At 39.1% G+C, this 25,116-nt stretch overlaps 2 protein-coding genes across 4 annotated transcripts in view; one reads left to right on the top strand and one right to left on the bottom strand.

The window, feature by feature from the left end:
* Positions 1 to 11,180, top strand: part of TBC1D8 (TBC1 domain family member 8) — a 53,106-nt gene extending 41,926 nt beyond the window's left edge. For both annotated transcript variants that reach the window (XM_083362986.1, XM_083362985.1), the window contains exons 12-20: positions 119 to 404; positions 1,157 to 1,286; positions 1,381 to 1,479; positions 2,187 to 2,255; positions 2,975 to 3,218; positions 3,924 to 3,989; positions 8,750 to 8,839; positions 9,255 to 9,355; positions 10,307 to 11,180. In XM_083362986.1, the coding sequence (XP_083219112.1) occupies positions 119 to 404; positions 1,157 to 1,286; positions 1,381 to 1,479; positions 2,187 to 2,255; positions 2,975 to 3,218; positions 3,924 to 3,989; positions 8,750 to 8,839; positions 9,255 to 9,355; positions 10,307 to 10,750 (1,529 nt within the window). In that variant the 3' untranslated portion in view covers positions 10,751 to 11,180. The remainder of the gene's footprint in view (positions 1 to 118; positions 405 to 1,156; positions 1,287 to 1,380; positions 1,480 to 2,186; positions 2,256 to 2,974; positions 3,219 to 3,923; positions 3,990 to 8,749; positions 8,840 to 9,254; positions 9,356 to 10,306) is intronic.
* Positions 11,181 to 12,107: 927 nt separating this feature from the next.
* Positions 12,108 to 17,557, bottom strand: RPL31 (ribosomal protein L31). Of its 2 annotated transcripts, none has more exons than XM_083363031.1 (5): positions 17,496 to 17,557; positions 15,844 to 15,950; positions 14,497 to 14,622; positions 12,407 to 12,519; positions 12,108 to 12,176 (listed from the first exon to the last, which is right to left on the bottom strand). In XM_083363031.1, the coding sequence occupies exons 2-5, from the start codon at positions 15,948 to 15,950 to the stop codon at positions 12,145 to 12,147; spliced, it is 378 nt and encodes a 125-aa protein (XP_083219157.1). In that variant the 5' UTR covers positions 17,496 to 17,557; the 3' UTR covers positions 12,108 to 12,144. The 2 variants fall into 2 exon arrangements, with proteins under 2 accessions (XP_083219157.1, XP_083219158.1); XM_083363032.1 differs by lacking the exon at positions 17,496 to 17,557 and adding an exon at positions 16,776 to 16,845.
* Between the last annotated feature and the right edge of the window lie 7,559 nt (positions 17,558 to 25,116).

Below are 25,116 nucleotides of genomic sequence, written 5' to 3'. Positions count from 1 at the left end.
TGTATAGGTAGTGGCAAACTAGATTTCTTTTTTATTGTTTTCATTGTGAATTGTATTTTAAATAAAAGTAACAGATTCTTTCCACCTCAAGTAACCTGGCTTGCTGTGATTTTTACAGGTGCTCAAGTGGACCAGTCAGTATTTGAAGAGTTGATCAGAGAGAGACTTCCTGAACTAGCTGAACATTTTAAAGACCTCTCCACACTAGCCTCTGTTTCTTTGTCATGGTTCTTAACTCTTTTCCTTAGTATCATGCCCCTTGAAAGTGCTGTTAATGTTGTAGACTGTTTCTTCTTTGATGGGATAAAAGCCATTTTCCAATTGGGCTTAGCTGTTCTGGAAGCCAATGCTATGGAGCTGTGCAGCAGCAAAGATGATGGGCATGCTTTGATGATTCTCAGCAGGTACTCTCAATGTTCTGTTTTATCTAAGGTTGACGTCCTAGTAGCTTAAATTGCTACTTCAATTCATTTGTGCTTAAAGGTAAAGGTTCCCCCACACATGCGTGCTAGTCGTTTCCAATTCTAGGGGCCGGTGCTCATCTCCATTTCAAAGCCGAAGAGTCAGCGCTTGTCCGAGGACGTCTCCGTGGTCATGTGGCCGGCATGACTAGACGCCAAAGGCGCACGGAACGCTGTTACCTTCCCACCGTAGTGGTCCCTATTTTTCTACTTGCATTTTTACGTGCTTTCGAACTGCTAGGTTGGCAGAAGGTGGGACAAGTAACAGGCGCTCACTCTGTTATGCAGCACTCGGGATTCGACCCGCCAAACTGCCGACCTTCTGATCGACAAGCTCAGCATCCTAACCCACTGAGCCACCGCATCCCTCATTTGTGCTTAGTTAACATTAATAGATTTCTTCAGAAAGACAGAGCAACAGACATGAATGTTTAATAGGATGAATCATAATTCACTGCTGGGCTGAACTGTTTTCAGCCCCGAACACTGTTCCTTCTAGAAACTCTTTTCTTGAAAACAAGCTGTCTTCACTTTTAAGGAAATCTAAGTCCTATTGTATAAAGAGACACAACAAGCTCAGAAGAATTTTTTGACAGTGAGAAAAATGAGAGCATGAGAGTATGCAGTGAGGAATAAAAGTATGCTTGCATCATGTTGCATATTTGGCAGTAGATTTAAATATATCTCTATTTTAGATTTTTAGATCATGTTAAAAATGAGGAAAGCCCTTTGCCACCAATTGGGAACCAACACGCCTTTTTCAGTGATGATATGGAACCTTGTCCTGTAACAGAAATAGCGGATCTAATACGGGATTCATATGAGGTAGTGCCCAATGTAGTAGGTAGTGATTTTAATTGGAATTTTGAAATATACAACATTTCAAATGAAAATAAAAAACATCTTTTCCTTGTTCAAGAAATTTGGAGACCATTCTGTGGAACAGATTGAGCACATGCGCTACAAACACAGGATCCGTGTACTCCAGAGTCATGAAGAAACCACTAAACAGAATGTGGTAAGTTTTCAAAACCTTAGTTTTAAACTTTAAGGAAGTTTTAAGACACTTAAAAATGATTTATAAAGAAATGGGAAAAATACATCTTGAAATACAAAGCCACTGAAGCACAGGTGTGCAACTTATGGCTCTTTGGATGTTACTGAATGACTGAATGGAATGCAAATGTGTTCTTTTTTCTTTATGCTCCATTCTTTTTCCTTTCACATGCTGTAACTTTTAAAGTCAAATGATGAAAAGTAGGGCAAAAATACTTCAGATGTAGAGGGCAGGTTTGGGGGCATTTAGCTCAATATTTTTTTTGTATGCCTTAATAAGGTAAAGGTAAAGGTTCCCCCGCACATGCGTGCTAGTCGTTTCCGACTCTAGGGGCCGGTGCTCATCTCCGTTTCATAGCCGAAGAGCCAGCGTTTGTCCGAGGATGTCTCCGTGGTCATGTGGCCGGCATGACTAGACGCCAAAGGCGCACGGAACGCTGTTACCTTCCCACCGTAGTGGTCCCTATTTTTCTACTTGCATTTTTACGTGCTTTCGAACTGCTAGGTGGGCAGAAGCTGGGACGAGTAACAGGCGCTCACTGTTACGCGGCACTCGGGATTCGACCCGCCAAACTGCCGACCTTCTGATCGACAAGCTCAGCATCCTAACCCACTGAGCCACCGCGTCCCTTAATACTTCTGCTAAATTCATTTCTGTTTTCTCTTTAGCTCAGGGTGGTAATTCCAGATGTTTCTATTGTTCCAGAAGATTTGGAGGAACTATATGACTTATTTAAGGTAAGCACCTTTTTCAGAAAAGTTTTCAATTAGATTAGATTAGATGGATAGTCAGATAGATATTGCATATAGTTTATATTAAAAAATCAACAAAGGTGTATTTTTTGCAATATTTTAATAGCATCTACGTACTTTAGATTTTAGCTTTTCCAAAAGTATAAGAGAATACTCGAATTAGATTTTGATCAGATCTTCTCCATTTCAAACAATCTTTTTTAAGTGGTTAAAGTTAATGGAATAAATTGGTCTGTTCTTCTAGAATGAAAAGAGTTGTTACAATACAAATAAATTACATTTCTTCTTGGCAAATTATGCACAGGAAAGAATCTATTTCTGAAATAAGTAAATAGCTAAGAAGAGCAAAGAATAGCAAAAGGATGTCTTCACCAAATAATACTAACCTGATTACACATTTATTTCATTCTTCTGTAGCACACACTGCAAAGATAACTTGTTTTTCCAAGCTCTAACAATGTGTCCTGTTGTTATTATGTTAACCTGCTAGTTGTCAGAACTAAACGTACCTGAGTTCCCAGACATTTAATATTACAAAAGATTATTGAAATCAAAATAAAGACTTGTATGCACTAAACTTAAGACCAATATATAATGTTGACATTATTATGTAACTATTCATATAAGCAAAGAAATATGCAGTTTGACACTATTAAAATCTTCCTGGATACAATTTTCATTCTAATATTCCTTTTTTTTTCCAGAAAGAGCATTTAATAAGCTGTTACTGGGAATGGAATAGTGAAGTTGTAATTCAGCGTCATGATCCAAGTAGACGCTATGCTGAGCAATATAGAATTGATTCTCAGCAATTTGCTAACCTTTTTAAACTTGTTTCACCTTGGATGTGTGGTGAACATACTCAGGTTCTAGCAGAAAGAACATTCCGCCTTTTAGATGAAAACATGGACCATCTGATTGAATTCAAAGCATTTATTAACTGCTTAGGTGACTATTCAATTTATACTGATTTTCTACTGCAGCACATTTTCAGGACAGTTATGTATCTACACAGTGCAAATGCCACTGGGTTGTTGCACAAAAGATGCATGAGTCGTAGAGAAGAATACCAAGCTGTAAGTTTGTATTTCTAGTAATCTTTTACAGGTAGGCAAATTGACACTGGACAATGATTCACAAAAAATTATGTGACAATAAATATTACTAGTCTAATGTGAAGCCAGAATGATTGACTTCAGTTGCCCTTGTGGAAATATTTTCATTCATTCAGGAATTTTATGCAACTTTGTACAAGAAACATATGGTTTTATAAGTTGCAAAATAATTGATAGTTCCTATCTTTCGCTCAATTGTTTGAACACCTGGAATTAATTACAACTGCAACCTTTCCAGAAGGTAGCTTTATAAGAGAGTTGCTAGAATTTGTCTTTAAAGTCTGTGCTACTATTTTGGCTGCACTATTTTCTTTCATATGAATTCTTTAAAGGTTCTCTACCTTCAAGATAAAGTCTAACGGAATGGTCATTCTTAAAGAAGTGTCCCTTCCCTCTCCAATAAACGTGGATGTTTTCAAATCAGCGCAGAGTTGTAAATGATTGCATTTTTAATCAAAGTTTAAATACAGACTGTTTCCTCATTATCATTTTTCACATAAAAGGGAGTCAAGCCTCTGGTATACTTTTCCTCCTACAGATACTATGTACAATGGAGAGATGAATGAAAAAATTAAACTGTTGTACAGATTACATATTCCTCCTGGTAAGAACTTTTAAGCTACATTTAATTTCCTTTCCTTTTGTTTTAGCTTACATCATCTGTCTATAATTGTCATTGGAGCAGATTGGAAAAAGAAAATTGGTGAACTCTTTAGTTTTATCTGTAAACTTGCTATTCTGTACCTTATCGCCTGATCAGAAATTCATCCAACACTTACAGTTGCAAGAAAAAGTATGTGAACCCTTTGGGATTACGTGGAGTTTTGCATGAATTGGCCACAAAATGCGCTCTAAAAGTCATGTAAGTCACAACAATAGAAAAACACAGTCTGCTTAAAATAATACTACACAAACATTAGCTGTTGTCATGTTTGAATTGAACATAAGATGGAAACATTCACAGTGCAGGGTGGAAAAAGTATGTGAACCTTTGGACTTAATAACTGGTTGACCCTCCTTTGGCAGCAATAACCTCTACCAAATGTTTCCTGTAGTTGCAGATCAGACCTGCAGAATGATCTGGAGTAATTTTGGACCACTCCTCTTCACAAAACTGTTTCAGTGTAGCAATTTTCTTGGGATGTCTGGTGTGAATCGCTCTCTTAAGGTCATGCCACAGCATTTCAATCGGGTTGAGGTCAGGACTCTGACTGGGCCACTCCAGAAGGCGTATTCTGTTCTGTTGAAGCCACTGTTTTGTTGAATTACTTGTGTGCTTTGGGTCATTGTCCTGTTGCATCACCCATCCTCTGCGGAGCTTCAGTTGGCGGACAGATGGTCGTACGTTTTCCTGCAAAATGTCCTGATAAACTCTGGAATTCATTTTCCCATCAATGACAACAATCCGTCCAGGCCCTGAGGCAGCAAAGCAGCCCCAAACCATGATGCTCCCTCCGCCATGTTTTACAGTGGGGATGAGGTTTTGATGTTGGTGTGCTGTGCCTTTTTTTCTCCACACACAATGTTGTGTGTTTTTCCCAAACAACTCAATTTTGGTTTCATCTGTCCACAGTATATTTTGCCAGTACTGCTGTGGAACATCCAGGTGCTCTTTTGCAAACTTCAAACGTGCTGCAATATTTTTTTTAGACAGCAATGGCTTCCTCCGTGGTGTCCTCCCATGTACTCCATTCTTGTTTAATGTTTTCCTTATTGTAGATGTGTCAACAAAAATGTTAGCATGTGCCAGAGATTTCTGTAGGTCTTTAGCTGACCCTCTAGGATTCTTCTTTACCTCATTAAGCATTATGCGCTGTGCTCTTGCAGTCATTTTTACAGGACGACCACGCCTAGGGAGAGTAGCAACAGTGCTAAACTTTCTCCATTAGTAGACAGTCTGTCTTACCGTGGACACATCAAGGCTTTTGGAGATACTTTTGTAACCCTTTCCAGCTTCATGCAAGTCAACAATTCTTGATCGTAGGTCTTCTGAGAGCTCTTTTCTGTGAGGCATGGTTCACATCAGACAGTGCTTCTTGAGACCAGTAAACCCAAAACAGGTGTGTTTTTAAAGGGCAGAACAGCTGTCAGCAACACATCCAATATCATCACACTGATTGGAGTCAAGGTTGGCTCACTCCTGGCTCCAATTAGCTCTTGGAGAAGTCATTAGGCTAGGGGTTCACAAACTTTTTCAACCCTGCACTGTGAATGTTTACATGTTATGTTCAATTAAAACATGACAACAGCTAATGTTTGTGTAGTATTATTTTAAGCAGACTGTGTTTTTCTATTCTTGTGACTTACATGACGTTTACAGCGCATTTTATGGCCAATTCATGCAAAACACGTAATCCCAAAGGGTTCACATTTTCTTGCAACTGTATTCATTTGATGGATTGATTCTGGTTTAACAAACGAGTACCAATCTATTGTATCAAAGCTTCTTTGAATAACTGAACCAAAATTCATACTCTTGCCTTTAGCCTGACTTTCAGAAATTTAGTATACTTAACTCTTGGGAGTGATTTTGCTAAATCAATCTTGGGCATAACCATTGTGCCCTCTCCTCTATAAAACATCTTCCTGACCATAGAATGGTGCAGGCCAGATTTTTTAGCAATGGATTTGCAGTCCTTTTAAGTCTCATGAAGATTAAACATTTATTTATTTTTATAAATATTTTATTACAATCGTAAGTACTTAATAAACATGTTGTCTGGGTCCATTAATAATTCAGTGGTACATATTAACTTCTTCAGTCTAAGCCCAATATTACACCATCCAATCCTTCCTCTCTACTTCCAGTAGTACACATATTCCCACACTAGACAAATACAATTCTTATTGTTAATACATATACAATTGAATGTCAACATCTCTGTGTCATTTTCCTAATAATATCAATGTCAGTTTAAAATATCTTTTCTAACAAAAATATATATTAATTGCATTTGCACTTAATATCCATTTGTTCAATTAATATCCTGTTTTTCCTGCTTTTTTAAATTTTAATTTCCCATCAGAGTTCAAAATGTCTCTATCACTTACAATTTCTCATGTTATATTTGGATAACCAAAAGCTTCCTTTATTCAAACCCTCTTTGCATTTTCATATTTCCCTTCTCATACCAAAATATAATATTCTAGTTACAAATTCTACCTTTCTAGTTATAATACTTCTATTTCTAACAATTATCTATTATCAGCCATGTTCAAACACCTGATTAATAGTATAATATCCCATCTAATGGGTGAAAACCTCCATTTTTTCTTCAATCTTACTCTAGCTTTCTTCCTTTGCCAACTAACTTTCCAAGTAATTGCATTTGAATTATCAAGTAATTCTTCCTCTATTTTTGTGCATATTGTTTTGAATAAGAAAGACAATTTGATTAAAGTATTTTTGGAAGGATGCTCAGCCCATTGATATTCATTAAACAGCCTCCCACCTTCTCCAATTTCCCCCAATTCTCCTAACAGCTCTATCTTCCATTCAATCAGTTCTTTCTTATCCTCAAGTGTGTTCTGACATCTTGACAGGTAAGATATCTTTTCCATTTCTGATATTATCACTACGTCTTCTAATCCTTCATTTCTCTGAGTCTGTTAGTTCCTTTCTTTAGGTCCTCTATCTTTGGATCTGCTTCCTCTGATTTTCCTTCTATTTTCTGGGTTGCTAGTTACTTCTTTGTAATCATTTTCTAAGTTTGTAGATTTAGATTAAAAAATTGTTCATCTCCTTTGTGTTAATTTTAGTCTCATCATGAGCAAAGGCAATTGTCTCTTGTATTGATTTTAACATAGAATTTCTTTCTGAAATTCATCAACATTTTCTTGTTGATATATCAAGCTGAGGACTTTGGGGACAGGTGTTAGGGATGTTTTTTTACCATTTAAGGCTAAGTATGGAACATCCATTTTGTTTTTGCATGTAGCCTTTATAGTCTGATCTATTTAGGGATTTTAAGTTTCAATCGTTTGTCATTTGAACTCCAAATTATCCAGCCAGCCTATCAGTCCGTCCTTAAGTCTCCCCTCAGCAAATATAAGTAAAGTTTGAATTTTTCACATTTTTCTATCCAATGAAAAACATATCCTTTCTGTCCAGAGAGAAAAGAGCAATTAAAAATTGTTCATCAATCAAAAGTTTATAATCCAAAGTATTCCTTCATCTCAATCAATAATGCATGTTTCTTCTGTAGGGAAATAGCTCCTTGACACAGCTCCAAAAGTCAGTATTTATATTTGTAGGCCAGTCACACCAATTTCAAAATAGTTTATTGTCTCTGCCACACAAATAAGCAGCCCAAGAGGTGCCCCCCCCACCTTTTCCCAGCTGCAGTCTTCAAAAGTGAAAGTTTCTGAAAACATTAAGTGTCTTATCTGAGTCTGGGCTTCCAGCCAAGTTTCCTTTAGACATAATAAATTGTAATGCTGTAGTTGTCACTAGATGTCATTGATGCCGTCTTCCAGATTTTTACATCCAAATGTCTATTACAAGCTTTTTAAGTCTCTTTAAAAAAAATCAGAAGCACTTTTAGTCCCCAAATTTCAAAGTTTTATATGTGTATTGATTCCAAATTAATCTTGTAATTTTCTCTGTTTTCCCCCAAACAATTAATTTGCCACTTTTCTTTTCCGGAATGGGGTGGAAATTCCCCTTCCCTCTCTCACCAGGGAGGATTCTTTGCTTTGGGCGGTTTTTCCCCAGGAAAAAGTCTTAAAATCATAAAGAGAGGATAGGGTCTCACCCAGTTCCAAGTTGCTTGAAAGTTGCTGGTTAATGCTTATTTTCTTTGGTTGTCAGCAGCTTCTGACCGGCCACACAAATGTAGCCAGTCTTCCCCCGACCAGTTTGGAGGGCTTCCTTGGATCAAACGGAAGGGCCACTGCCCTCCCGGGATCAAGGGTCCCCTCCTCCATCACCTATTTGGGGCGACTTTTGACCCTTTTTAGGGTCCCCAGCAGGGAGAAATCGAACGCAGAACATGGAGCCCCATCTTCCTGAGCCCATCACACCGCGACATCAAACCGGAAATCAGGATTAAACCTTTTTATGAAGTCCAGAGATCTTTTCCTTGTGGCATGACTACTCAAGACTCCAAGGGTGGCATTTAACATGTGTACCTTTTAAATGAAAAAATCCCTCAAACTCACTTGTCTGATTAATAGAGACATCTGATTCAACTTTCCATAAGAGAGCTGTGTATCTGAATGCTGCTTGGACAGTTGAGGGGGAATTGAATCAGATTTCTTATACTTAAAAAAACTAGACCCATTAAAAATTACAGGTATGGTTCTATGATCTATCTGAATTCAATACATTCTGCTAAAGTAAATGTAATTACTTTGCCATTACAGCCCTCACAGAAAATGAAAAAGACAGTCAGTCACCACTAAAGAATTCTTTGTTATCAACATCAAGGCCACTAGTAATTGGAAAATCAAACAGTAAGTGATCTAATTTCAAATACTATTTTCTTTTTTTCCTGTAATTAATAAAATTAAATAGTATAATGTAGTGGTTAAGCTGGGGATGGCAATGGGGAGACCTATGTTCAGGAACTATCCTTTAGCCAAGCTTCTTGTTATAGGGGAAGATGAGAGAGTTTTGCATGCTTAAGCTCATGAACATAAGGTAGGATCTAAATCTAACAAATTAATAACATTTTCTGCCATAACATATGGAGATAGTCACTGCAGGAATGTCTATAATGAATTTAGATTTCAAAAGCAATTTCACTGACTCATTTCAGAGACGATATACTTATTGACAATTCCAGAATAAGAACAAAAATGTTTGTCCATTGTCACTTAATGTTACCTTTTTATGTTCACTTCCTCATCATATATATCTGTTATGTAGATGATGGCATAGATTATCAGAAGCAGTTGAAACAGATGCTGAAGGATTTAGCCAAAGAAAAAGATACAAAGGCTGAAAAAGAACTACCTAAAATGAGCCAGGTACAAGATGAATTGTAATATGCATTACTTTTGATTCTGAAGAACAAAACTTAAGATTCAGTTAACTCAGCCTATATATTTCTACTAATAATGTGAAACAGAGTTTAACAGTAGTATTAAACTATGCTAAGAGGTAAAGAGCTGCACTACTGCAATTCCCAACTTTACTCCCCTAGAATCTGCAGTATTTTCTTTGTTGCATAAATTTGCACCAATCGTGGTGGTTTTTCTTTCAACACTTTTATCTTCAACATTGGTACACTTGAGATAACAACCTAACTAAAATGCTTTCTCATAACCCAAAGGAAAATAGTAAAAAATTGCTTCTTGTAATAAGACTTCCAGAAGAGCTAGCATGTGTTGCACTTTAAGCCTTGTCAGTCTATATTAAGGTAAAGTTAAAGGTTCCCCCGCACATGCGTGTTAGTCGTTTCCGACTCTAGGGGCCGGTGCTCATTTCCATTTTCCAATTGGGCTTAGCTGTTCTGGAAGCCAATGCTATGGAGCTGTGCAGCAGCAAAGATGATGGGCATGCTTTGAGGATTCTCAGCAGGTACTCTCAATGTTCTGTTTTATCTAAGGTTGACGTCCTAGTAGCTTAAATTGCTACTTCAATTCATTTGTGCTTAATGGTAAAGGTTCCCCCACACATGCGTGCTAGTCGTTTCCAACTCTAGGGGGCGGTGTTTAAAAATAGTTATTTGTCTTTACTCCAATTTAGGAGCATTATATTAGTGCAGGAATGGCTATATTAATTTAATGCTATCTCCATAGCTCCTCCTTAGAATAAGACTAAGGATGAACACTAAACTAGTCAAGTTGAAGTCTTTCCATAGGCAGACAGAACCTTAAACAATGGGAGATTGTACTGAAATAACCTTTGATATGCTATATTAAGTTGGAAAATAAGCCAGTAAAATTACATTATGTTGACCTTATCTTCCTTTGTAGCGAGAATTTATCCAATTTTGTAAGACCTTGTATAGCATGTTCCATGAAGATCCAGAAGAAAATGAGTTGTATCAAGCTATTGCTACGGTGACTACATTGTTACTTCAGATTGGAGAAGTTGGCCAAAGAAGCAGCAGCTCAGGCTCAGATGATTTCAGTGATGATTTCCTAACGGAGGCATCTACTTCAGAGCAGGATCAAGTTTTTACAGACACTGTGAAAATCTCAAAGAACGTGCTCTCACCTCTAACAGGAGACTGGATTGTTTCTTTTGAACAAATCTTGGCTTCCCTATTAACTGAACAATCCCTGGTCAATTTCTTTGAGAAATCCTTAGAATTGAAACCAAAACTAGAGACTGCAAAGCTGACCCAGTGTACCTCTAAATTAAGTGGTGCAAGCCAGCCATCACGAGGTGAAATTGAGCAGCTAAATGTACAATAGCAACCAACAGTTATGTACTACCAAAATGCATACTGTAATTTTAGGGCTTTTGGACCAACACAATTATTTAATACTTTGGGGAGCTTTAAAGCCAAAACACTACTTAAAATGTGGTTTGGGGGTAAGTAGACCATCTGTTTTCTTTTTGAATGTTAAAACTCCATCTTCACTTTGAAAAAGATGCAGAGCTATTTAAGCAATTCTACCAAAAAGTAAAAATAAAGTAACTCCCAGTTGATAACTTTGGCCAACTACAGGTTTTATGAATTGTTGCCTTTTTTGCACTAATGCTTGTTTCAATGCTGGTAATTGAAACTATTAATATATTTGAATCAAAGTTTGTATGTCTTGCTTTCAATGTTCTGTGTACATGAACTATGTCTTTCATTTTTCTGTGTGCACTTTTCAATAAAAGATTTTTGTATCTGTTGCTTTTCAGATTACTCCATTTCAAGTATGTCATGTGAATGGGTTAGGCAACTTAGAGGCAGTATGACTTGAAAGGTTTCAAACTATGATATGTGGTAGTCCCCTTACTCAATTTGTTTTCTTCCAAAAAGGCCTTTAGATACCTGTAGCACAGGTACAGAATAGCACATGAATGACAAGTGTAGTCCAAAGGAAAGCTGGAAAAAAGCCTGTTTGGTGAAGGGCCAGTCATTTTCAAGGGATAAAAATAGATGACTCAAGGAATTTTGTTTACTTCGAAATCCATCTGAAAAAAAAAAGGTGAGATTGCTTGGTGCTACAAATCTGATGCTAATGGCTATACTTTGCATTCAATTACCATTTCATTGATCACTACCTGATCAGGCAAATATTGTATAAACAAAAGGAGGCAATAAATCCTCAGACCATTGGAACTTATATAGCAGCTTTTTTACACACACACACACACACACACACACACACACACACACACAGGAAAAAATCCTGCAAACAGCACCTTCATTGTGAAATTCTTGCAGTCTTAATTGTTGATCTGAAGAAGGGTATTATAGTGATTTAATTCTTTCCATCCAATTTTAGCAGGTCCTAAAATCATCCAAAACATTTATTTCTTTCGAGTGCTTGTAAGGGAAGTTGTTTTGCAAGAAAAACAGGAAGGGTGAAAAAGATCCTCACTATCTGGCAAGAAGAGCCAGCAACCCATTAGAAAATTTGGTTTCTCGTATATCAGATATTCCAAGAAAGAAGACAAGGTTGCCCTGTTTTTCTTCGTATCATTAGAACTATCAAGAAGCATTGTGACCTACCAGGCAATTGGAAGACCCGTTTCACCTTTGAGCAATTGTGGAATTCAATTGCTGATCTGTAACCCAGAGTAATCTGATTGCAAAAAAGATACATCTACATGTTTAATATCAATTTAGTATTTTTATTGTAATAAAAATTTAGTTTTCATCTACATTAACAGTCTGTAGACCTGCAAACAAAAAACAAACAAACAATGAAACCATGTTACTGAGGGAGCTAATAAGTATAATGCATGCATATATATGCATACATATGTATGTATGTATGTGTACGTGTATATGTATGTAATATATATGTAATTTATTTTTCTGAAAAATGGTGCAATTAATTCTGCTCTAAACACTGGTATAACAACATCTAAAGAAAAAAGATATCTGTTCTAATATAGACACAATTTACCTTTGAAAGTGGTGACTGGCACATAAGTAACCAGTGTATACAACTTATTGGGTGAATCTTCATCTTCATTGCGCTTTCGGGATAAGCGTACACGGATACGATAAGGAACATTCCTGTAAAATATTTGCAATGTTTAGAAGCATGTTTTTTCTTTTCTTTTATGCTAGTGCTTTGCTCTCTAAAAAGTAGGCAAGTTATGTATAATAGCAGAATTATTACTTTTGGTTTTGCTTTATTTCTAGCTGCTGTGCTTATTTAAACTAATGTTAACTACAGATAGTCCTGGCTTAATTACAATTTAGACTGGCAACTCCATCACTAAGCACTGTTGCCAAGCAAAAAATCACATGGTAGTGATAGGCTTACACCACTTCCTGTTTGGTCATGCAAGACATCACATTACTGTAATTTTACTTCCGCATTCCCCATTAATTCTGTTAGTAGGAAGCCTATTGTGAAGCATACAAATGGCAGTCACATGACTACAAATCAATCAATCAAAATAAAGCTGGAAGGGACCTTGGAAATATTTTAGTCCAACCTTATACAATTTCTGATAGGTGGCTGTCCAGTCTTTTCTTAAAAACCTGCAGTGATGAAGCACCAACAACTTCTAAAGACAAGCTGTTTCACTGATTAATTATTCTCACTGTTAGGAAGTTTCTCCTTAGTTCTAGGTTTTTTCTCTCCTTGATTAGTTTCTTGTTCTGGTCTCTGGTCCTTTGGAAAATAAGCTTGACCCCCACTTCTCTGTGGCAGTCCATCAAATACTGGAATACCACTATCATGTCACCCTAGCCTAGTCCTTCTTTTCTCTAGACCGGCCATACCCAATTATTGCAATCATTCTTCATATGTTTTTGTCTCCAGGTCCTTAGTTGCTCTTTGCACTTTTTCCAAAGTCGCAACATCTTTTTTATAATGTGATGACCAAAACTGGATGCAGTATTCCAGGTGTGGTCCTATGAAGGATTTATAAAGTGGTATTAATACTTCACGATTTTTATTCTACGCCTGTTTATACATCCAAGCCTTTTCTGGCTGCTGCCACATATTGCTGGCCTATGTTTAAGTGATCGTCCACTAGGCCTCCAAGGTCCCTCTCAGTTTGTTTTTGAGTCAGGTTTCATCAAGTGTATACTTTGTATCTTTGGTTTTCCCTGCCCAGGTGTAAAACCATGCTTTTCTCCACATTAAATTTCATGTTGTTGGATAGGGCCTGTTGTTCAAATCTGTCAAGATCGTTTTAGATCCTGAGCTTGTCTTCTGGGGTGTTGGCTGTTCCTGCCAGTTTAATATCATCTTCAAATCTGATACATTCCCCTTCTATTCCCTCATTTAAGTCATTTATGAAGATAATTGAAGAGTACTGGGCCTAAGATGGAACTTGTGGTACCCCACTGCCTACTTCCTTCCATGTAGATGTAGAACCACTAAGGGCTATTCATTGAGTATGGTTTGTCAGCCAGTTACAAATCAATCTGGTAGTAATGCTGTGATGCAAGTAAATGCTAGGACTGATGCTGGGGTTTGTTTTTTTTAGATTACTGTTAAATTTCCAGCAGTCATTCATTAAAAAAACAGTAAGCAAGGACTACCTGTAGTCTATTGTTCAAGTGAATAACCTGAAATCACTTGGATTTATAATTGCATCTAACTATTAGAACTGTAAGTACATTAAGAAGCACCAGTCATTTTCAGTCCATCCTATTCCACAAGGTTGTGGGGGGGGGAAATGAAAGATAAAAGTATTATGCAAGGGAGAGCGTTGCATTTGTGTGAAAGAGAAGACACATACTCTCAAATAAATAACTTTGGACATTTTCATTTTTTCCTTTCAATCATATCCAATTTTCAGAGACTCTGGATAAGTCCGTTTTCTTGGGAAGATTTTTTTGAGAAGTGGTTGCCTGTGGCTTTCTTCCTTACCAGTTCTAAAAAAAAGTTCATCAGCCAGTTTAGCAGCTGAATGTATTAAAATATATTAGTCTGTCATCATACCCAATCTTACTTCTGCAACAGCAAACAATTATTCCTTTGCACTGAGCAAAGAACAGGAGAGCACCCTGATCAAGGAAACAATCTCGTACCTTATTCCTTTTGTCCAGACAGCCTTGTTCAATCGGGTATCAATGCGTACATCAGGAGTACCCATTTCCTTCATGGCAAATTTTCGAATCTCCTTAAGAGCACGAGGAGCCCGTTTCTTGAAGCCCCTAAGAGTACAAAAATACTGTGCAATCAAGTGAGTTTCTGCTTTTATATTTAGACATCAGCTTAAAATAAAAAAGTATGCACATTCAAAGGAATGTTTCATGCATACCTTTTTACAGCTACATGTGCAAATACACACACATTCAATATTTTCAATGTGAATGCACAGAGCTGCCTTCACACACACAAAGCAGAAGCAGACTTTATATCCTGAGACACAGGTGTTTTAAAGCTGTGAGGAAGGGTGCTTCATTCATTTTAACACATCTAGTCAGTTTTTTAAAAAATGCTTGTACAGCCTGAGTGTAAAGGACATAAATCTTGAATACAAAAACCATTATTAAAAAAATTAGATTCACTATTACATACTTTTAATATGTTCAAATATTTATTACAAAGACCAGTACAATTACAAATGCTCAAAGAGTAGCTAATTAAAAGTTCTAGAATAATAAAAAATATATGCTGAAATCATAATTTGGCAGCCTATCAGATGCATGTAAGCAAAAGCACAACCTAAGATATAATGTAATATTAATCCTTATATTGTGAAGGCCTATAGTTATTAGGTAGTAAAATACAGCAGGGTGATACTATCAAAAGATTTAGTGCATTAATTTATACAATGGTTGTAACAGATTGTTCATCAGGTTTTAGCAAATCTTTAATGCAGGTGCACAGAATCTAGTCACCTGCATTGTGACTATGATACTTTTAGTATGTTTTGGAAACAATTTGCAGAAGCAAAAATCAGGGACTTTAGTGTTCTAAACAGTTATTTTAGGGCAAAAAAGGGCAAATTCTGGAAGCTCTAGAGAGCTCTCAAAATACAACATTGGTAGCAGCACTCTGATAGCAGTGATGTCATACTTTTGATAAAAAATACTACAACCAGCTGACCAATATTTTCATTTCAGGCTTTTCTATAAACTCGACAGATTATGGCAACACTAAATACTACCTTTCAGGACTTTTACCTAAGCCAGTCCATAATACCCCAGAAATTTCTCTGGCTCTGATATTAAATGTTTCTAATATCTGTGCCATTCTACATTCATATTTCTTTTCAACTAAATCCAATAAATACGTCTTACGAAACAACCTTAGCAATGACTATTCTATTTCCAAATTTAAAAAAATGAAAGATATTTTAAAAGATAATTAACAAAACGTTGAAAATTAAAACAGCCTGATCAAAATTCCAATAGAGAAAAACCACTCACACGCCATGGATCCTTTTGTGAATATTTATAGTATATTCTCGAGTAACCACCTCATTGATTGCTGATCGGCCTTTCTTCTTTTCACCACCTTTCTTTGCAGGGGCCATCTGTTCATAATATGCAACCAAAATATTTTACACAAAATTTTGTAAAATAGCGTAACATCAAAATGCATTACGTCAAGTTTCACACAATGCATATATATCCAGATTAAAAACAGTTTTTTCACTTCCATTGATAAAAGTGAATCTAAAAGTGAATCTAATTATTTAATAATGAACACTATCCAACTAGCTTCAGAGGACAAATGGCTTCTGATAGCAGAATATGCACTGGGATTATTCTTGTTTTTGCAATCCTTTGTCATCTACAAAATCTACTCCTGAATTTTGGGACAGCCCCAACACAGTTTTGGGCAACATTCCTTTTGAATGAGGAAGGCAATGCTAGTTTTTTGTCCAATATACTTTCACATATTCTATTCACTAATTATACTATTATTTCATTAGAAAATGAAATATCTAACTACTACTATGTTCTTGTCCGAAGTACGTTTACCAAGGCCCTTCCAGGTTGAAAGGATTAGCCAGAGATCACCCTTGCCTAGGGGATGCCCAAGGAAGTGGTACCTATATATCCACTTGCATTTGCATGCTTTCAAAATGCTAAGTGGGCAGGAGCTGGGACAAACTAATGAGAGCTCATCCAATATCTAAAAAGTTGAAAGATATGAGACTAAAAAGTAGTGGCAAAATAAGTTTAGAGAGGTTAACAATGAGCATTGCTAAGTCTCTGTCATAACACCACATTCAGTCCCTTCAAATCTTGAGTTACTGAGTAGTATTCCATCAATAATGTTAGTGTTGCAACTAAGATACTACTGAGCATTGGTATTATCCTACAGACCCCAAATACTGCATAAGAAATCCTACCTCAGCAAAATTCTAGAATAGTAAAACAAATTATTCAAAGGTGCAGTTCTTTACAGTTAAAGTATGTGAAGTATCAGCTGGGAAAAAAGCATAAAAAATAGAATGTACTTATATTTGGTACATGGCTACAAAGCACATCCTGGGCTTTTTACACAGCACCTAAGAGAGCACAAATGGCTGATGCTCCCCCTGAAGAAACATTCCAAGAAACATGTCAACAAGTCTACAAACAAGAATACACTAATTCACGATTCACATCCTGGCGATGAATTACACTTTTTGAATACACGATTTTATTGATTAGTACTAAAGATAAGAATCACTTCGGGATTTTTTATGTTTTCTATGTATCTTCCTAGAGGCCTCTTTAGAATAATATTCATATATTCTAATATATATTATCAATCGTCTTTCTTGTCCTCCAGCCTTGTTTTATATTAGTCATTAATGTGTTCAGTGTCTTCTAAGGAGCTCGACCCATCTCTATTTTTACACATTCAGGCAAAAACGCGAACTCGGCCTGCGTGCAGACTGGCATTGCGAGGAAAAAAACATTTCGGGCACCGATGGGGAATTTTTCAATGTCAGCACCAAAACATACAGTCCTCCGTGAACGACATTATTCCAACAACCGGAATGGCTCAAAGCCCCGGCCCTAAAAAGGCCCATCACTATGGATGGAATAGGATAACAACCAAAACCCACATTACGGCTACTCACCCTACTTAGGACCAGCACGGAAAGGAAGAGCCACAGGAATTATGGGAGGAAATCAAGGAAACCGGAACTACCATAGAGATCGAAAAAGATCAACAGGAAGAATAGATAGCTTCCGGGTTAGAAGACGGATGTTGAGCGGTAGGCTGTTTACTGGGACGGGAGGCGTGCATTTTTATTTTCCGCGGTTTAATTAAGTGAAAATTATAAATGTTCATAAGAGGTAGTGAAAAGAAAAAAGAATACATTAGTCCTGGAGATACGGCGGCTACTAGGTTTTTGCTATCTTTAGACGAGACCCGATAGGCTTTTAACTATTCTTAAAATAGAATAAAAAGCGTAGACAGTATTCTCCCAATGAAAATTTTTTCACTGAGGTTATGTTAAGAAAAAGAGGAACTAAGAAGACCCAAGCCAATTGTATATCATGTAAAACCGCATTTTTATTTTCTACACTCCGTGCTACTTCTCAATCTTCAACTCTTTCTTCTGATCCTCCCTTTGGGGAATAAAAGAAATGGCTTAAATTTATATGCCACCCATCTCACTTTTGCGATTGGAAGGAAAAAGCCTGCCAGAGAAGAAATCAAATTTTAAATAAGATAAGCTGTCTGAAAATCTCCAGATATTCAGGACATTTAACTGTCATAGCCTAGCCAGCATGACTAATAATGAAGAAAAATTAAAGGTAAAGGTTCCCCCGCACATGCGTGCTAGTCGTTTCCAACTCTAGGGGCTGGTGCTCATCTCCGTTTCAAAGCCGAAGAGCCAGCGCTTGTCCGAGGACGTCTCCGTGGTCATGTGGCCAGCATGACTAGACGCCAAATGCGCACGGAACGCTGTTACCTTCCCACCGTAGTGGTCCCTATTTTTCTACTTGCATTTTTACGTGCTTTAGAACTGCTAGGTTGGCAGAAGCTGGGATGAGTAACAGGCGCTAACTCTGTTACGCAGCACTCGGGATTCAACCCGCCAAACTGCCGACCTTCTGATCAACGAGCTCAGCATCCTAACCCACTGAGCCACCACGTCCCTTTCAAGAAAAATGTAATACTATATTAATTCTGCAGACCACCACGTGGTCTTTCGCCTGGTATCATTTGATGTCTCCACTGGCTACAATAGCTTGTTAAGCAGGAATATAATATTTCATTTTTTCTTGGTCACCCAGGAGTAATACAATTTAAGATCCTTTCTATTTGGAATCACTTTGTAGCTGCCAGTATTTCAGAATAATAGTATGTATGATTATTTCAGCATTCCTTACATAGTGTAGTGCATATAAAAAAAAATCTTGTCATACCCAATACATATTCTATCAAAGAAGACATTTTTATTGTGTGTTTACACTAGAGAAGGAAAAACATTTATATTCCAATACTAAGATTTCAAGAACCATATTCCAATGTTGACAGAGGAAAGTTAAAGCAGATAGAATCCATGAAATAAAACCAACATCCTAAATAAGGAACAGTATCTGTTACATATACCTTTCCCCGTATGCTTTTTTAGAAGTAAACTAGTACTTTCATATACCTTTTCCTTACATAGTACCTTAAAGTAGGCAAGGTTACTCTAACTGCCCAGAGCTACTGTAACAGTGAGATGGGTGGCATATAAATTTAATAAAGTTTATCAGTTTCTTCTTTGCAAACCTACTCAGAAGAAATTCTCAGAAATTTAATGTGGCTTGTTTCCAGATAAGCATGTATAAGCCTGGTTCCCCCCCCCTTTCAATTGAAAAAGGCATCTTTACTCGAAACAACTTACATCCTGTGACAATACCTTTAAGATCATCAAACACCCACAACTGCCTGTCCCAGGCTAAGAATAGAGGAAATGAGGTTCCAGTGGGCAGGAGCCACAGCAGAGAAGGCACAATTTCTGGGTTCTGTTAGAACTCTTTAGCAGACAAATCCAGGGCATACTGTAAACCTCCCAGGTAAATATAATAGGAAAAGGTCCTTCAGATAACCTGGTCCCATGCCATGTAGGTCTTTAAAGGACAAAACGCCTTGAATTGCACCCAAAAGCAGACTGGCAGCCAGTGCAGTTTAAGGAGCAGAGATGTGATCTTTGCCAGCCTGTGGCCACACATAGCAATAGCACTTAAACATATACTGCTTCACAGTGCTTTCACAGCCCTCTGTAAGAGGTTTACAGTCAGCATACTGCCCCCTGCAATCTGGGTCCTCATTTTACTGACCTTGGAAGGATGGAAGGCTAAGTCAACCTTGAGCCTGTGAAACTCGGAACTGCCAAACTTCTGGCAGCTGGGAGTCAGCAGAAGTAGCCTGCAGTGCTGCATTCTAACCACTGCGCCACCACTGCCTGCAGTTACACTCTGCACTAGCTGAATCTTCCTGATGGTCTTCAATGGCAGCTCCATATGTGTTACAGCAGTGGTTCTTAACCTTTTCCTCACCACAGGCCCCTTTTAAATACCTTCTGTGGAGACAGACCCCCCAGACTTATTTCAAGATTTAAATCATAAAATTTTTCAAGCCTTCACGGCCGTGACATCATACACCACCCCAGGAGTCCACAGACCACAAATTGAGAGCCACTGTGTTACAGTAATCTACTCTGATTTGTTACATAGGAAGAAATAAATCCAGTTGATAAAGTGGGTGTCAAGTGAACATGAAGAGAAGCTTAGGCAGGAAAAAAAACAAGTTTCAAAATAATTTTATTGATTACAGATTATTGGACCTATAATTTTCCCCCCAAATAATTTTATTAGGAATTATACATGAGAATAAAACTCAATACAAATTATAAAAATACAAACATAAAAATATAAAAAGAAAGGGGGGTGTAATTAAAAAAAGGGAAAAGGGAAAGAAAAAGAAATAACTCCCCCCTTCATTCCAGCAGATAAAAATAACTTTAATAACTTATCACTGCCTCTAAATAAAACATAATCTCTCTTCTCTCCATATCTCATATCTTAGAAAAATAAGATCCAAATGATATATAAATCCATCTTTGTCAGCAAAAGTCCAATAAGGGCAACCAAATTCAACTATTGTCTTCTTTTAACCGTGGTTGAATAAGTCTACCATATACATCTTTTCTGATTTTTTTAGAATTATTCTTTAACTCTTTTTTTAAAAAAAATCTCAGAGGTAGTGTGCTGCTTAGCTGTGTTTGAAGCAAAAATCCTTCAAAACTTTAATAATTTCTTTTGTATAAATACATAAAATTATCCTTTGTCACTTAAAAAAAATCCTTCAAAGTCTTAGCAGAGTTCTTTTGTCTGTTCAGACTAAAAAGATATCCAGATCAGATTCCTGGTTTAAAATCTGTTCATCGGAGATGGGGTCTAGAGAGCGGTTGGAGGTCCAGCCGTTCTGAATCTGACCGATTGCAGTTAAGAACCTTTATAAGGTCTTATCTTGCTGCGATGAGGACAGCGAGGGCTAATTACTTCGCTGCCCTCATCGCGTCCGCAGATAATCGCCCGGCCGCCCTGTTTAGGGTGACTCGCTCCCTTGTTAACCAGGAGGTGAGGGAGGATCCCTTGCAGGGACGGGCCGAGGAGTTTAGTCATCATCTGACGAACAAAATCGCTCAGATGCGGGCCGGTTTGGACTCTGACTGGGCAGAGTCTGACGTGGAGGAATCGGACGGTCTTGAGCATGTTATCTGGACTGAGTTCGATCCTGTTTCCCCTGATGATGTGGACAGGATCATGGGGAGGCTGAGCTCCACCACCTACTTTGTTGGATCCGTGCCCCTCCTGGCTGGTTTATGCGGCCCGGGAGGGGACAAGAGGCTGGTTCCAGGCAGTAATAACTGCTTCTTTGAAGGAGGGTGTCTTCCCTGCCGCCTTGAAGGAGGCAGTGGTGAGACCCCTCCTCAAAAAGCCTGTCCTGGATCCTGCTGTTTTAAATAACTATCGTTCAGTCTCCAACCTTCGCTTTCTGGCGAAGGTTGTCGAGAGCGTGGTGGCACATCAGCTTCCACTGTTCCTGGAGGAAACTGATTATCTGGACCCGTACCAATCGGGTTTCAGGCCCAGGCACAGCACGGAGACGACATTGGTCGCACTGGTGAATGATCTCTGGCGGGCTTGGGACAGGGGTTGCTCCTCTGTCCTAGTCCTATTAGATCTCTCAGCGGCTTTCGATACCATCGACCATGGTATCTTACTGCGACGCCTCAGGGGGCTGGGAGTGGGAGGCACCATTTTACGGTGGTTCTCCTATCTCCTGGGTCGTTTGCAGTCAGTGTTGACAGGAGGGCAGAGATCCGCCCTGAGGCCTCTCGTTTGTGGAGTTCCTCAGGGGTCGGTTCTCTCTCCCCTCCTGTTCAACATCTATATGAAGCCACTGGGTGAGGTCATTCGTGGTTTCGGGGTGGGGTATCATCAGTACGTTGATGATACCCAACTTTTTCTTTCCACCCCGAACCAACCCAGCGATGCCCTCGCTGTGATGTCCCGTTGTCTGGAGGCGGTCCAGGTCTGGATGGGGAGAAACAGGCTTCGTCTCAATCCTGCCAAGACTGAGTGGCTGTGCATATCGGCATCTCGGACTAACCAGTTCATTGCACCTTTAACGATGGGGGGGTGAGGTGTTACCCCCCATTGATAGGACTCGCAACTTGGGTGTCCTCCTGGATTCACGGCTCAATTTTAAAGACCATATAGGTGCCGTGACCAGGGGGGCTTTTGCCCAGGTTTGCCTGGTGCACCAGTTGCGACCCTACCTGGACCGAGATGCCCTATGCACAGTCACTCATGCGCTCGTGACCTCCCGTTTAGACTACTGCAATGCTCTCTACATGGGCCTGCCCTTGAGGACCACCCGGAGGCTTCAACTGGTGCAGAATGCGGCCGCGCGAGTTGTGATGGGGGCCTCCCGATACTCCCATGTAACACCTCTACTCCGCGAGCTGCATTGGCTTCCGGTTGCCCTTCGGGTGAGATTCAAGGTGCTGGTGATGACCTATAAAGCCCTAAATGGCTTGGGTCCGGGATATTTCAGGGAACACCTCCTGCCAGCATCAAGTTCCCTTCATCCAGTGTGCTCACACAGGGAGGGTCTTCTCAGGGTGCCGCCGGTAAAAGATTGCCGGCGGATAACACCCAGGGGGAGGGCCTTCTCTGTGGGTGCGCCTGCCCTCTGGAACCAGCTGCCCGTGGAGCTTACGACCGCCCCTGACCTTCGTTCATTCCGCCGGGACCTGAAGACCTGGCTCTTTGAGCTCTCCGGCCCAGGCTGAGAATTTTTAACTGTGGTTTTTATTTTAAGGGACAATTTAATCTTTTTAAATTGTTTTTTAACTTTTGTATTTTGTACTGTTTGATTTTAAATACCCTGTAAACTGCCCTGAGTCTTTCGGGAAAGGGTGGTATATAAATTTAATAAAATTAAAATTAAATTAAAAAATTGAATTAAAATTTTAAATTATTTTTTATTTATTTTAAATAATTGAATTGTTAAATTGTCCTGTGGCGAGTTGTCCCGCGGTGAGCTGGCTATGGTGAGTTGTCCCATTCCTGAGTCAGGATGCTCTGGTGCCACATGCTAGGGAGGAGGTGCTGCGGTGCTACAAAAGTGCATGGGTCTGGTCTGGAAAGGGGATATTGTGGCAAAAGCAATACATAGTGTGAGATTCCTGGAGAAAAATGTGCAGGACCAACTTTCCAACTTTCTCTGCTGGCTTCCCCAATGACTGGAAAGGAAAGTTACATTATGGCTCTCACATGACTGGGAAATGCTGCAACCATCATAAGTGCAAGCCAATTGCCAAGTGCTCAGATCACAGTTATATGACCATAGGGAGGCTGGAACTTTGAGGATCAGTTATAAGTATCGCTCATTCAGTGCCATTGCAACTTCGAATGGTTGCTAAGCAATTGATAGTTAACTAAGGACGACCTGCATTATCCTATCAGCCTCTAAACATCACACATTTAAATGGCATTGAATATGTATAACTGTAGAAATGCAACAAAGCAAAATGGCTGTCTGAGGAAGGTTTGCAAATAGCTGAGGACAGGAGGGACACGAAAGGCAAGGGAGAAAAAGATACACCCAATTGAATGCAGAATTCCACAGAATAGCTAGAAGAGATAAGAATGCCTTCTTAAATGAACAGTGCAAAGAAATAGAAGAAAACAATAAAATAGGGAGGACTAGAAATCTCTTCAAGAAAATTGGAGAGATGAAGGGAAAGTTTCATGCAAAAATAGACATGATAAAGGACCAAAATGGCAGGGACCTAACAGAGGCAGAAGAGATTAAGAAGAGGTGGCAAAATTACACAGAACAACTATACAAAAACGAGCTTAACATCCCTGATAACTACAATCAGGTGGTCACTGACCTCGAGCCAGACATCCTAGAATGTGAAGTGAAATGGGCCTTAGGAAAGCTGAGCAACAACAAAGCTAATGGAGGTGACAGTATTCCAGCTGAGCTATTCAAAATCTTAAAAGACGATGCAGTAAAAATGCTACACTCAATTTACCAGCAAATTTGGAAAATTCAACAGTGGCCACAGGATTGGAAAAGATCAGTTTACATTCCAATTCCAAAGAATGTTCAAACTATCGCACCATTGCACTAATTTCACATGCTAGTAAAGTTATGCTTAAAATCTACAAGCTAGACTCCAGCAGTATGTGGATCGAGAACTACCAAAAGTACAGGCAGGATTTTTATTATGGCTTCCGCTGTCGCCGCCGTCAATCGTTACCACGATTTTGGCTTTGGGATCTGCCACAGGCTGACTGAACTTTTTATTGATTCCATCTGCTGGCACCCTTCATTGTCTGATGTTACCGTTTCCCTTTTGTATGCCAGTGTACACTGCAGCAGAAATTTACTCGCTGAGAGATTCCCCCCTCTCACAGGAGCGTACATTTGTTTTACGGAAGATCTTCCTTGATGATGGGTTGTGGGACCCAGAGAGATGGCATGCCGCAAAGAGGAACCTGAGGGGATTTTTACTAAGATTTTTAAATAACATTTTAAGGGGATCTGGGAAGGGGGAGGTCCAAGGGAATGAACTTGGGGTAGTTCAACCTGGACAGCAGTCCAGACCACCAGATGGTCGCAGGGGGGGAGTAGGGTTTTGGGAATAGACGCAGCTCCAAGTGAGGAGGGTCTTTCCCGACAATGATTGGGAGGGGCAGAGAGTGTGGGAGCAGAGGGCTTTATCGTAATCGGTGAACAGGCCACTGCTGTCTTCAAGCGGTGGCCTGTTCCCACCCTCATTGCTCTTCTCGCTCCCCCGGGAGCATAGAATTACAACACAGGTCTGCAACCCGCGGCTCCGGAGCCGCATGCGGCTCTTTCAGCCATCTCCTGCGGCTCCCAGTCCTCTGCCATGGGACTGAAAAAGTTCAACCAATCAATTCAAATATGCAGGGTAGGTGCATATCTCGCCTTGGCTCCACTCTTCAAGCCCTGTTCTGCGCATGCGCGCATGTACGCACATGTGCACACATTTTTTGCAGCTCCCAGTTTTTCCTATTGTGAGGGAACCGGTTCCAAGTGGCTCTTTCACTGTTTCAGGTTGCTGACCCCTGAATTACAGGAACCTGGGCTCAGGTTGGTCTATATCAACGCCAGGTCTGTGGTGAACAAGGCTCCCCTCATACAGGATCTTA

The sequence above is a fragment of the Vipera ursinii genome (genome assembly GCF_947247035.1).
Source record: "Vipera ursinii genome assembly, chromosome: 4".
NCBI lineage: Eukaryota > Metazoa > Chordata > Lepidosauria > Squamata > Viperidae > Vipera > Vipera ursinii.
Note: the sequence above shows the minus strand (reverse complement) of the source record. Positions and strands in the feature narration are given on the sequence as shown.